Consider the following 14,446-nt stretch of genomic DNA (forward strand, 5'->3'; position numbering starts at 1 on the left):
GCATATGCTGGAGAATAGTGATGGAGAGAGGCTATGGGCAGATTACCAAAGCACGGGTGTGGGCTGGGTTCCCCTAATCCACAACTCCCTGGCCTGCCAAAGCATCTCCTTATTTAGCAGGTTGGGGTTTACTCAACAGTTGATTAAAGCTGATGAAAATATTCAGAGTTAGCATCCTCGGCAATATTTTTCTTATTCACGGCAAGACCTTTTACAGCAGTGGAGCCTTAATGAGCTGCCTACTGCCAGCCGTCTGAGCTCTAATCCCTTACCTGCCAGAACTTTCTGTATAAAAGTTACCAAGAGGCTGAACACTCTAGAGCCTTAGTTCTTCACCTATAAAATAAGGGGAATTGTCACCAAGCAGTATATTCTCTCTAACCAAATTGTTCCCTGGTACTCAGCAGCAGTGAGAACATTCAAGAATTGCCTACAACATTGCGGTGAGTACAGGACCAATCATGAGACAGTAGTAGCCTGTTGGTCAAGTGAGGGGACACCACTCTCCGCCCAGGAGCTGCTAAGGATGAGGGGGTGATGGTAATATGCCCCTTCAGACATATGGATTCTCAGATCTGATTTTCAAGAAAATCATTAATTGGTTTTCAAATAAAAATGAACAGTCATTCCAGCTATACTGCCCTGGACTAAGATTTACCACTGTTTTCTCCTTTTGCCATGTTATAGTATAAACATCACCACTGAAATAACTTTATTTAGCCACCAAACAATAAAAATACATTACCATAGACAGCTAGGTCTCTTTACAGCTGAAGCTCAAAAAGTAAACATCTCAGTACTGCTAAGTCCTTTTATTGCCACGTCTAAGTGTTGGCAGTTACCATTTATTTAATGCAGGTCTTCTCTCCAGGCATGATTAAAATAACTCTTTCCACCCTTATCTGGGAGGTTTCTCTTCCAGGATATGTCTCAAGCAGAATTCTAACCTCTAAAATAGCCCTGACAAAACAGTTCTGTAGTGAAGTAAATTTGAGAAGTCAAAATTCCACAGCTCCCTTCTTGGGGTTTTAACAAAACTCATTAGCATACTAAAAGCCCCAAGAAATCCTGTAGAAAAGAATCCTACAGAAGAGGTCTTTTTATTTTTACGTAATTCTGATTATGTAAAACACTGTAATATGTTTGTAAAGTTATGTAATATGTTTTCTGGAGAGACCGCAAAATCCTTCTGTCTTCACTCCTGTTAACATGCTGTTAATATCCTTGGAGAGACACTCGTCCGACTGCGCGTCCAGAAGAACTAGAACGTGCATGTAGAGCAGTTGGACTTAAGACATAAAGGCAGGAGACTCGTTCCATCCCTGGAGAGAAAGCATGTGTTCTAAGTGAGAGAGGAAGCAAAGAGCAGACTAAGGCCTGAGCCTGGAGAAATCAAGAGAGGGGTCCTGGGATGCTGGAAAGTGAAGTCCCCTGGGGCCCATTCTCCTGTCAACATGTATTTCTCACCAGCCATGGACCTTGCTGGGACCTTCTGGAAACCTTTGACCTTCCCTCAGCAAGCCCTATGGAAAAGGGGCGTCAGCCCTTCTCGGGGGCACGCTGGTTTTCTGGAACACCATTGCAGTGCCTCTTCCCTCTCAGCTTGGAGGGAGAAGAAACATGGCGGCCTTGGAGCCACGCCTGAATTCTCACCCCAGCCCCCCTCTTTTCAGTGACATGACCTCTGCCTCAGTTTTCTGCCCTGCCAGTTGGGATTAGCACAGCCTCCTCTCCAGGAGTGGGGGGGGCGCAGCTGCAGGAGTCCTGTGCCTTGAGACGGGAGTGCACGGAAGTCTTCACACTCAGAGAAGGGCTGCGCGCCAGGCGGCCTTGCAGTGATGGCGCCAGGCATCAAGTCCCCGGGAAGCCATCAGTTTGGAAGCTGAAGAGGAGGAAGAAGTTCTGCAGGACAGCCGGTGTAGCGAGGCAGCACTGACTGCTGATGATTTTTGCATAGAATTGGAAGGAATCATGGCATTTGCATTGCGAGTTAAATAAAAGCCTCCTTCCTGCCTGACAGGCCAGCTCCCCACTGGAGGGGCTCATCAGTGATGCAAGTCATCTGTCAGCAAACACTTCCTGCGCTACTGCATGCCTCCCAAAAGAGTACGGATTACTGTTTAGTGAAATACTTTCCTCTTTCAAATCTGTGCTTCTTTCATCTGTCTGTGAAAAGAATACCAAGATGACTAACATTAATTGCCTGCCATAAACCAGGCTCTGAATTAGGCTGTTTACAAGTATCATTTCTCATTGTCATAAAGACTCCATAAAGTTGGAATTTTTATTCCCGTGTTACAGACAAAGGAGGTTGATTGACATGCCCCAGGTCCGCTGACAGAGCTGGGGTTGTAACCAGACTATGCCAAGTCTGTCATAGTGCGGGGGTCATTTTTATCTATGTGCACTCTGGAACATCCAAGTAGACCATCTCAGCGTGAAAAGTCTTTGATTTTTAAAGAACCCACCGTAGCTTGCGATGGGCGGTTGCACCTTAATATATGAACTTGAGTTAATGAAAAAGTTTTAAGTTTTATGAATTCTTTTTACTTCAAAGAGAAACACCCATCACCACCAAGCCTGTCCTAATCTATCTCTGGATTCCCACTGGAGATCAGAACTTTCCAGAGCTGAAGGTAGGCCTCCCAACTTCACAGGGCTTCCACTGGAGAAACCCCTCTTGCTAATGTAGGAACTTCAGGTTTGGTTTCTGGCTCCTCAGGACTCCACATGCCAGAGCTGGGCCAAGAGAGGGCCTCCAGGAGGGACCTGGGGTAACACAGCACAGGGCTTACAAGTGCAGGCTTGGGACTTGAGGCCACATCTGCTGTTCCCTGCTGCTGCCAAGTGTGACACTCTGCCTCTCAAAGCCCCAGCTTCCTCCTCTGGGAATGAGGATAATTGCTACCTGTCTCCTGTGAGGCTGTGAGAATTAAATGAGATGACATGTGAAAATGCCCAGTGTGTGACTAGCTCCGTGAGCACCAAACAAAAGGTCATGGCTCGAACATGTGACTTTTGTCGATACGTCAGCACAGCGATTGCCTGTCAGCGTTCACCCTGTCCTCCTTAAGCACCTTGTGAACGCATGAAATTTATAATAGCTACAAGCCTGTGCTGGGCATCAGGAGGCACAAACAGGAAGGCACTGCCAGCCCTTCGAGTAGCTTCCACTCCAGTGTGGAAAGGAGATGGTGACATTAGCCACTTTAATCTAATATGACAAGTGAAAAAAGGGGGGTGATAGAAGTCTTTGGGAGCGTGTGAGAGCCCAGCAAAGCTTTCAGGAGACAGTGGCTGGTGTCTTCGACGAGAAGTCAGGGCTGCTACAGATTGAAGGCAGAAGGGGCACCCCTAGCAAGGGGAGCAGATTACCAAGGACACAGAGGCGCAAACAGCCAGTGTAGACCAGCAGGCCCCTCACAGCCTTCAGCACTGGCCTTGAAAATACACATGAAGACACATTGTTTATCCGGCTTGTTTATCCTGCATCTTCGCCCAGAGTCAAGGGCAAATTTTGTTGTTAATACAAACTCCCAACAACACAGATCTCTTTCAAGTATGTATTCAGCCCAGCTCCCACCCACAGCGCGTTGGCTAAGGCTACTTTCCCGGGGAGGGGGAAGGAGACGGCCTCTTGCTTCGGTGCAAGGCTTCTCAGCAGCAGCCCATGACATCTGAGGACAGGTGACTCTGCTCCGGCACTCTCCTGTGCCTGGCAGGATGCCTCATAGGCCTCTACCTTCAAGATGCTAGTAGCTCTCCTCCGGTCACACTGTAACAGCCAAAAATGGCATCTCTGTCAGTTCCCGGGAGGTGAAGCTGCCCCAGCTAGAACCACGGTTTTCCCGCTGTCGCGAGCTGTCCTTTCCTGCCCTGCTCTCCTCCAGGAGGCGATGAGGCCGACACCTCTGGCACTGCCCCACGGAGCCCAAGGGCACCAGCTTCTCCCCCCACACCTCTGTGAGCAAGTCTCTAGGAGAACCCTCCAGCCTTCAGCCTGTGCTGGGTTGGAAGAATTGGTGGTGATTAGCTTGACCTTAAGCACAGCAGAGTTTGCATCACAGAAAGGTTCGTGAGGGATAGAGATAAAATATGTGAATGTGTTTCCAAGACTGAAGTGAGTCTTTCTCCGTCATCCCAAGATTGTTGCAAGGTGTTCACCTTTTTGGCCTTTGTCAGCAGAGAAAGAATACACCTGGGCTAAAGCGCTATGAAAGCAGAGAGAAGGAGCAGCCCAAATCCCAAAAGAGGAGGTTGCTGGCGATTGGCTAACAAAGGCCCCACCCAGCAACTCAAAACTTATGTGCAAACTTTGATCATCAGCAGCTGAGTCTGGACTCCCCACAGGCGGATTCTTGTGGAAACAATCCCCTGAGTCCCTTAACTGAGGCCTGGTGTCTCTGTCACCGTCACCATTGATACTTGCTCTAACCTGTAGCCTATCCCCGAGGAGAGAGAAAGAAATGACCTCAGTCTCCTTGACATCAAGACCTGTGTGAACCCGTGAGTCCACAGGCACTAGGCCCAGACAGTGCTGCTTTGAACATTCTTTCCAAGTAGGGGTGGGGGAGTGGAGAGGCCCACAGCGGGGGACATGGACAGGGAGGACGCATGAGGATGGGAGTTGTGGGGGGACCAAAGTTGTGCCATTACAGGGGGAAGTCCCACTCCATACCCGCCAGACAGAAAAGGGAGCAAAAGAAATATATGGCCATTGACCACTGCCCAAGCCCCAGTGAGGGCCCGGGCTCCACGCAGCACCATCAACACTCTCTGTGGCTCCCCCGTGGGCAAAACAAATCCTTAGAGGGCCTCCCTAGTAGCGCAAGGGGGTAAGACGCAACGCTATGAAGCTCTCCGCAGCAGCCTCTGCAGCATGAGTTCGATCCCCAGCCAGCCAGGGAGCAACCCACATGGCGAGGCAGACCCCTCCTGCCTCACCTGCTGCTCCCTCAGCAGTGTATTTCAGTCAGTCTGCCCGTTCTGTTCCCCGCTCTGTCTCTGGTGAGTCCTCTCACCCCCCACATCTCTGGCCTGTACCCCAGCTCTTATATGCATAAATAAATCTTTAAAAAAAAATCCTTAGAGGACAGGTGAGGAATGGAAGACACAGCGGGCAGAGGACAGTGCCGGCGGGAGCCAGCATGGCGCCCCACGCGGGACCCACTGGCCAAGGTCTGATGCACTGGAGTTCACACTAAGGGGACTGGACTCAGAAACCAAGAAACTACTAAAAGAGGAGGAGAAGGAAATCATTAGTGAAGAGCATGGTATGGAGTTGCCAGAGCTTAAAGAGAAAGAATGTTTCATAACAGAAGAGCAAAGTTTCTTGTGTGAGATCTTCTCCACGGAAGTGTGTCATTCAGAGGATTTAATCTTGAGGTTGAGAAATGACTGCTTCAAATGGATGCTAAGAACAAAACAGAAGAAGCTGAAGATGAGACAGTGGAGCTTGAGGTGTCGGATGAAGAATTGGCTAGAAGGTATGAGACATTGGTGGGGACAATGGAAAAAAGTTTGCCAAAAAGAGAGACCGGGCCAATTATGAAGATGGAGATAGAGCCATAAAACCAATTAAAACAAGAAGATGCCCTGAAAACCCCAAGATTGAAACGTGTGCCTTAAGACATGGCTCAGGGATGCCTTGTAAACGTGTGCTGCATAGTTTAGAATTCCTTCTGGTGGTTTCTTTATAGTTTTGTTTTTTTTTTAAGATTTATTTATTTATTTATACGAGCACTGGGTATAGTCAGAAGCGCGGGAGGGTGAGAGAATTCACCAGAGCCAGAGCGGGGAGCAGAGCAGGCAGAAGGACCGAAGTACACTGCTGAGGGGAGCAGCGGGCGGCAGGAGAGGTCTGCGCGCCATGCGGGACCCTCCTCCAGTGGCCGGGAAGCAGCCTGTTTTCATTTTTTAAAAAATGGAAAACATAGCACCAGACTGGGACCTCGCTTAAAGATGAAATGTTTTGTCAAGTTCAGAAAAACAAACCCAAGCCTCGTGACATAGGGCTCCTTGACAAATCAACAGTTTCACAAAGAAATTATGTAAATGTTGAGGCAAAAGGAAGAGAAAGAGCACTCAGAATCAGGCCAAGTTCCCTGGAAGGTATTTTCAGGCTGGATTAGAGATGGTCAGGGCTGGGCTGAGAATGCGCAGCCCAGCATGGAGTTAACTCCTAGTCTCAGGTCTGGCTCCAAACCCACCTGCCAGGCATTCTTCTGGCACAGTGACACTTCTGTCCAAGGTGCCCCCCTCCTGAGCCAGGCTACCCTGGCTGCTCTCTCCTTGAAGAAGCTATGTGGACTCCCCTCTGTCAATAGAGGCCTACTTAGGTAATGGGGGTCTCCTGCAAACTCCCCAGGATGAATGAACGAGGGCCCTGGGCATAAGCTACAGTCCAAACCCCCGAGGATGGATGAACAAGGGCCACAAAGGTCACAAAGACCTCTCTGAACGTGCGCCTCGAAGCCAGGCACAGTGTCCTGAGAAAGACCAGGCCTGATCTGGGCGCTACAGGGAGTGTGTTTAGAAACTCTTGACCTCTCAGGCGGTCACCACCTTGGAAAAGCTGGGCTCTACAGCCCGGCTGACCATCTCTCCATAACTCTAGGTGCTGGCTTCCTTGCTCTCAGCGTAGATCCTCTCTGCTTCCCTCTCTGGGAGAGGTTATCCACCCCCATGGCTTCAGGAACTGCCCTGACTGTTCTTATGCTGGTTAAATGTGCAAACGTGAGTCTCCAGGACTCCCTCTGAACCCACTCTCCTATCTCCCCACCTGGCCAGGGAGTCTCCACTCGTCTCATCTGAGGGAAGCCACAGAAGTCCCTCTCAGACCCTCCTCCTTCACACTCTGAAGCGGGTACGTTTTTCAGGTGTCAGTTGGAAAGGGGACCAGCACCAAGGGAAGACATCCCATACCCCCAAGCTCCTCAGCAACCCAAGGCCTTCTTGAGATCCCCAAAAACAAAGGCAAAGAGGCGACAGATGTTTGCACAGTCCATCCTCCAGGGCTGTGCTCCTGGGCTCCCCTGAAGGGGTAAACGACAAGCAGTCGGTGCCCCAGGTGCCCTGCAAGGGGCAGGGGCAGACACTGCCTTGGCTGCAGAGGACTAGTATCTGGTGTCTGTGCCCCGCCCCTGCCCAGCAGAGGGGGTAAGAGCATCAGTCCCGTGAGGAGAAAAACCCCCAAGAATGCTCAGAGGCCAGCTGTGAAACACAATGCACTTTATTGGCGACAGAACAGAGGGCAGAGGGGCTGTGGATTCTATACATCAGAACTGTGGTGACCGTTCCTCCCAGGAGGCCCCGGGCAGCAGAGGTGGTGGCTGAGGCCACACCTGGACAATCACAGACACAGGCTGGGGCCGGAGAGAAGAGCCTGAAAGTCTCTGACTGGGCTGCACCAGGGTGCTCTGGGTGGAGGAGCAAGAGGCTCTGGTCTCCTGGCCCCCAAGAAGGGCCCCAGCAGGGTTAGGGCGGGATGGGGGGCTGGTGCTGCGGCTGTGGCCGGCGTTGGGGGGGGGGTGCTGCTGGAGGCTGAGGGGGCTGAGGGGGCTGAGGGGCTGCTGGGGCTGCAGGGGGCTGAGGGGGCTGAGGGGGTTGAGGGTGCTGCTGGGGCTGCTGGGGCTGCAGGGGCTGAGGGTGCTGCTGGGGCTGCAGGGCTGAGGGTGCTGCTGGGGCTGCAGGGCTGAGGGTGCTGCTGGGGCTGCTGGGGCTGCTGGGGCAGACGGGGCTGCAGGTGCGCGCTGCGGCCCGGCACGTGGTTTATCTGGCGCAGTGCCCCGAGGACTGGGAGAACTTGACGCTGCTGCTCCGGCTGCTGCTCGAGCTGAAGCCTCCGCCGCTGACCCCACAGCGACCCCCGAGCCGGAGCCGAAGCCGCTGCCGCCTCCAAAGCTGCTGCCGCCGCCGAAGCCGCTGCCGCCGCCAAGGCCGCTGCCCCCGCCGAGCCCGCAGGCGCCGCCGAGGCCGCTACCGCCGCCGAAGCCGCTGCCCCCGGCCCGGCCGAAGCCGCCGCCCGCGCCGCCGCCCAGGCCGAGGCCGCCGCCCAGGCCGCCTCCGTAGCCGCCGGCCGAGCTGCTGCTGCCGCTGTTGACCACGGCTGCGGGGACAGGACGCCGGGTCAGCGCGCCCCTCGCTGCAGCGCCCCAGGGCCGCGGGGCCCCGAGCACGCGGAGGCCGCGAGGGCGCGTTTGCACCCGAGGGTCATCGGCAAAGGTGCTACCACCCCTGGCTTGTCCTTGTACATCCCCGGGGGCTCCTTCTCCGCAGAGCCAGGCATTATGCGCTGCCCGGCAGGCTGTCCAGCCCCAGCTCCTGCTGCCACAAGAGGCTCCGGAGCAGAGACACCCCAGCCCCAGGGGCACCTGCTGACAGCGCCCTGACCCCAGAGCAGTCATGTGCCCACCTGCCGCCCCCAGAAAACCGCCTCCCATAGAAATCCTTTTTAGTTACTACTGCCCTGTGTCAGGACAGGCAGGTGTCACGGTTGCCTAGGCTACTTACAGATGCTGACAGCGCTCTGGCACTCCCCAGACATCCTGTGTGAGAGAGAAAGTTCCGTCAATTCCCAACAAGCCCACAGGTGCAGGGGATGAATAACAACCAGGACTGAATTGAGAGAAGCCTGGCAGCTGGGGACCCTTCCTCCACGCGTCCTGGGGGGACCCGTGTGCACCCTGGAGGTAGCAGGCTGGTAAAGGCTTGTGCCTCTGCACGGCTGGGGCGTGGGGTGGGACCCATTTATCGCCTCATTTCCCTGCCCCTCAGCATGGGATTTGGTCCGGGGAATTGGGTGGCTAGAGTTGAAAGCTCACCTGCACTCCTCGCCCTCCAGCAGCTTCCTGTAGGTGGCGATCTCCACGTCCAGGGCCAGCTTCACGTTCATCAGCTCCTGGTAGTCCCGCAGCAGCCGGGCCAGGTCATCCTTGGTCTTCTGCAGGACAGCCTGAAGCTCTTGGAGCTTGGCATTGGCGTCCTTGAGGGCCATCTCCCCACGCTGCTCAGCGTCTGCGATGGACCCCTGAAGGTTGGTGTTCTGGGGTGGGGGAGTAAGAGGAAGGATGAACTCTGTAGGCCAGTCCCAGATTTTGAGTCTTAGAATGAATATCCCATAACAAGTACCTTAAAGTCAGGCAACATCCCGCCTTCCCTGGAGCCTCCATCCTGTCTCCATCAGGAGAGCTATTTCCCCCATGAATTATCACCCATTGGGGCTGCCTTGGTCTTTGAACTCCCCACAGGTCAAGGCTGCCTGAGATGGTCCCAGGAGTCCAGTCCAGGCGAGGAGGCCTGAGACACTCGCCCCCACCCCTCCCTGGCAGCCCGGGAACCAGCAGCCCAAGCCAGCCCACCTGCTTCTTGACGTTCTCGATCTCGGCCTGCAGCCTCTGGATCATCCTGTTGAGCTCCATGATCTCGGTCTTGGTGCTCTTCAGGTCATTCCCATAGCTGCCAGCTGTGCTCTGCAGCTCCCCAAGCTGACAGAGGAGAAACCCATCAATGTGACTTTGCCAAGTGCGGGTACATCCTTAGGAAGCTCAGTGAGACCTAAAACCAGGTTGGGGCAAGGGGAGGGCTCCTACCTTGCTCTGGTACAGTGCCTCAGCCTCGGCCTTGCTCCTCTCGGCGATCTCCTCGTACTGCGCCCGGACCTCAGCAATGATGCTGTCCAGGTCCAGACAGCGGTTGTTGTCCATGGACAGCACCACAGACGTGTCGCTGACATGGCTCTGCATCTGGGACAGCTCCTGCAGACACAGAGGGGCCTGTTTACTCTCGATGCCTCTGCAACAAGCACACAGTGGCCTAATCAACAGTTCCATGCACTGTCTCAGCTCTGAAGGGGTGGTCGCCCCATACTGCGGCACCCCCATCAGAGAATCCCATGTCTACCACCCATTCTGCAGAAGGCCACCAAGATTCAGTCTTCCTGGGCCCTAGATACCAAAGTTCCCCTGCTTCCAATCTGGAAACCTCTCCCCCTCTCTCTCTCCCCTGTGTAGGAAACATCCTCACCAAATCATAAAGCGTCCTCAGGAAGTTGATCTCATCCGTTAAGGCGTCCACCTTGGCCTGTAGCTCCACCTTGTTCATGTAGGCAGCATCCACGTCCTGAGGAAGACACAAGCATAAAGGCCCATCCCCTGAGAAACAAACAACTGACTGCAACTGCAGCAAGAGAAAGCCAGGGAGGAACAGGGGTGGGGGCTCATGACTTCTTGTCTGGGGCTGGACCCCACATGGAGTGATTCCCAACTCGCTGGGGAGGGCTTAAGGTCAGTCCTCAAAAACCAAAATCAAATGAATTGACTCGTTTAGGGATCTTTCCAGACTAAGATGCTCCTGGCTTCTGTTTTTTGGCTCCAAGCGCCTGAACTTGGCAGGTCCGTGGCAGTGGAGTAGGAGATTGCCAACCCAGCCAGAAGCCTGTGCCTACAAGCCCCTGGAACTTCACACACAGCCCTTACCTTCTTCAGGGTCACAAAATCATTCTCAGCAGTTGTACGTCTATTGATTTCCTCCTCATATCTGTAAGGATTAAAAAGAAATGACTGAGTTGGGATTGGGGATAATCATGAAGACCACTGTTCTCTGACATTCTGAAAGCTCATCTCTCCCACTCTCTGTCCAGGTCCCACCAGCCTTGGATGACTGCACCCTCCTATTATTGTCTCCATAGCAGGAAAGAGACCAGGGAGATGCTCCCTGGGAAAGTCATGGTCGGCCACTGCCCCCTGAGCCGTCCCGTCATCTTCAGATCCTAGGGCCAGGCTCTGCCCAGCCTGGCTCCTGAGGAAGTGTCCGTCAACTCCAAACCTACCCTCCTTGCATTTTTCCCTGCAAAGGCCTGTCCTTGAAGAAGGGGGCTAAGAGGAAACTGAATGACCCCAGCCACTGTCCATGAAGCCCAGGAGAGGGAACTGGGCTCAGGGGCACCACTGTCCAGCAGGCAGGAGGGGTGCAGGAGGTCTGGGATCCAAGCTGGGTGGCCCTCAAATCTTCCCACTGCTTCACCAGCACTTACTTCCTCTTGAAGTCCTCCACCAGGTCTTGCATGTTCCTCAATTCTGAGTCCAGGCGGCCCCTCTCTCCCAGGATGCCATCGAGGTAGCTCTTTTGGGAGTTGATGTAGTTCTCAAAAAAGGGCTCCAGGTTGTTGGTGCCTGAGGTGGAGTTTGAGGTCTGCTGCTGCAGCAGGCTCCACTTGGTCTCCAGGACCTTGTTCTGCTGCTCCAGGAACCGCACCTGCAAGGCATGGGGGGCGGCACGTCAGGCAGTGCGTGCAGCAGAGCGAGGGGCCTGGCATCACCCTGTGTCTGCATCACCCACCGCCAGGCGCAGAGACAGGGAAGGCTTTTCCCAGGGACTTCATGACTCTACTCGGCTCCCAACACCTGGCACAGCAAATGGAAGGAGCTGCTCCCTTTACACACACAGCAAAACGTGCTTCAACCTCTGCAGCATCAGCTCCATCTCAGGCTTCTCTGCCACCCCAGCCCTTCAAAGGCTGTGAATCACCAGGACTGGTACTCACTGAGGTGTCATCACTGATGTGACAGCCAAGAGACAGCAGGTGTGACGCTCCCGGCCATGTACCCTTCTCTTTCTGACTAGTTGTTTAGGGCTTCAAACTAAGCTGCCAGCTTCTCTGCAGCCCCTTGGGATGAGGATCCATGCAAACCTCTTCAATCCCTTCTCTAGGGTGTCTGTGTCCTTGCTGACACAGTAACATGGAAGGAACTGACCCTTGCAAAGCCTCAGAGGCAGCTTGTGTTTGAAAGGTCACCAGCTCTAAGTCAAAGCCTTCCCTGCCAGTGGCCACAGTCCTTGCCATGGGCTGTCAGCTCTGCCAGCTGAGCCTAGACAGGCAATAGGTGGGAGACCTGAGTGGAGTCAGACAAGCAGGACTCAGGATGCCCAAGGCCACAGAGACCATTGTCTTTCCTACTTACATGACCATGTGGACGACCTTGTTAGCCCTGGACATAGTCACAGACCCTAGAGTGCTGCCTAGTGCCCCCCCCCAACAAGCCAGGGCTGCCCCAGGTTGATCCTAAATACTGTCTCTAATGTCAAAACCAATGTCCCAGCCTAGGAATGGGGCCCCAGTACAAGCTTCATCACCTTATCAATGAAGGAAGCGAACTTGTTGTTGAGGATCTTGATCTGCTCCCGCTCCTGGGTCTTTACTTGTCCAATCTGGGGGTCAATCTCCATGTTGAGGGGCTGCAGGAGGCTCTGATTGACTGTCACTTCCTGGATTCCGCCAGGGAAGCCACCAGGACCACCAAAGCCACCAGGGCCACCAAAGCCACCGGGGCCACCAAAGCCACCGGGGCCACCAAAGCCACCTCCACCAAAACCACCAGCCCCTCCAAAGCCACCAGCCCCTCCAAAACCACCAGCCCCTCCAAAGCCACCAGCCCCTCCAAAGCCACCTCCCATTCCTCTGCCACCACCAAAGCCACCTCCAAAGCCACCCCCAAAGCCACCACCACAGCTGCTACGTCCTCCCCCAAAGCCACCAGCCCGGGAGCTGCCGGCCACGCTCATGGAGATGCTCTTGGAGCCACCCAGGTTGTAGAGGCTGTGACTGCCGAAGCCACCGGCTCCACCCCGGGCACCGCAGGCCCCTCCACCAGCTCCCCTGGTGCGGGCCACACAGCTCATCCTGCTGCTGCCGGAGACCACAGCGGAGCGGCCGGAGAAGCCACCAGATGTCTTGCAGGCTTGTCTATTCATGGTGAGAACACTTGGTGAAGGAAAGATGCAACAGTGAAGCAAGGACACGGCGAGTCAGAGGAAGCAGGAAGGGAACTGAAGACCTGTGCTGAATAAATCCCTTTATATACACCCGTGGAGGTTGTTGGGCTGAAAAGAAGGAGCGATAATCCCAAATGTTTATGGGTTGGGTTTGCCTGCAAGGCAATAAGTTTGTTCCAGGCTACTAAACACACCTTGAAAATAATCTGAAATGGTAAAAAAAAGTGCAAGGTGGCAGGCTTACCTGGCAGGGGTGGTGCCTGGCGCTGCCCATGCTCGGGCACGGCCACCTCCTTAACTTTGCCTGACAAGACCTAGGCAGCCTGCTCATCCTCTGTCTGTCTGCCTGTCGCCTGCCCCACCAGAGCGGGGCTCAGCTCAGGAAAGGACAGGGTGGAAGGTGGGTCTTGCCGTCTGGGTGGTGGAGGCCATGAAGTCCGGCCAAGGACCTGGGAAGCATCTCAACAGAAGGGGTGACACAGCTCATCCCACAGGCAGCACACGGCCCTTGGGTGTTCCTGCTGTGCTGAGTTTGGAGATCAAGCAAAGGACACGCTTCCTTCCTGGAGTCAGAGGCCAGCACACTCACAAATCAGCCTCCTGGGTTCCCTCTCGGTCCCAAGCTGTAGTTCAGGGATCAGGGCACTGGGTTCATGTCTGTGTTCTGAGCAAAGGACAGTGAACACCTCTGCACTTTGATGAGACCTCAGCAAAGGTCAAATTGCCAAATTGTGCGTGTATCTCTTTGTTTTGTTTCCAAAAGTCCCCAGAGTAACTATACCCTGTTATATATATGGGGCCAACTCTAAGCCTTCCTTTCTTGGTCCCCACATTTTCAGCACCTCTCTGGTTCTGTCCCAAGTCCCAAGGAATTTGAAATTCAAGCATCAATTCCTTAACCAATCCAATAAATATTAGAGAGAGAATAGCTCGTGCTCCGGACTGTCCAAGGCCCACCGTGAGCGAGACCCGTGGCCCCCTGAAGAAGCAGTTCTCTGGCAAAGGGGGTGCATCTGTGTCCTCAGTCTCCAGACCCCCCAGCCCCCACATCAGCCCCACACATGGCAGAGCCGGCAGCCATGCTATACGTGTCTGACTCCAAAAACCTGAGAACCCGCCAACCCGGCATTTTTCAGAGGTTTAGGGCCTGGGCTTGCCTTGTCCAGGGGGAAAACCTTCCTCACAGCTGTGGAGCTGCCAGCTCAGCTGCCTATCTCTCCAGGACAGGTCTTTTTCTGTTCCGTCTGTGCCATGTTCGGTGCTGCCAAGGGTGTGACATGTATGGCCTTGGCAGAAGGCTTCTTGGAATGAGGAAAGAAGTAAGACGGGGCTTCTTCAGCACTCCCTGGACAGGGTGGCAGGATGGGAATGGCCCAAGTACAGGAGAAGTGAAATTTTCCTCAGTGGCCTGGTTCTCCATTTTTGTCCCTCTCTCCCCCATAAGTTACCCCCCAGGCCATGCAATATCATGGCCAGGACTAAAACCATAGCTTTCCCAGGAGCTTGTAGTCTTGTGCATATGCGGGACCATCCAGTTCTTGGCACAGTACTTTGCCAATAATAGATGCTCGTAAAGATTATTTGGTTCAATCAATCAATTGATTGAATGAATGAATGAATGAATGAAGCCTTTACTAGATTACAACAAAAAATAAAAAATAAAAACTGTTCCAAT

The 14,446-nt window shown here is 53.9% G+C and overlaps 1 protein-coding gene across 1 annotated transcript; it reads right to left on the minus strand.

Annotated features, from left to right (window-relative positions):
* Positions 1 to 7,770: 7,770 nt before the first annotated feature.
* KRT3 (keratin 3) lies at positions 7,771 to 12,750 on the minus strand. The gene is given in 10 exon segments (XM_037514801.1): positions 7,771 to 7,871; positions 7,874 to 8,107; positions 8,512 to 8,546; positions 8,823 to 9,043; positions 9,360 to 9,485; positions 9,591 to 9,755; positions 10,024 to 10,119; positions 10,476 to 10,536; positions 11,033 to 11,253; positions 12,133 to 12,750. Coding segments are annotated over 10 exon segments (1,878 nt in total).
* Positions 12,751 to 14,446: the final 1,696 nt, after the last annotated feature.

This window comes from Talpa occidentalis, unplaced genomic scaffold (genome assembly GCF_014898055.3).
Source record: "Talpa occidentalis isolate TD23 unplaced genomic scaffold, MPIMG_talOcc4v2.1 talOcc4.16, whole genome shotgun sequence".
NCBI lineage: Eukaryota > Metazoa > Chordata > Mammalia > Eulipotyphla > Talpidae > Talpa > Talpa occidentalis.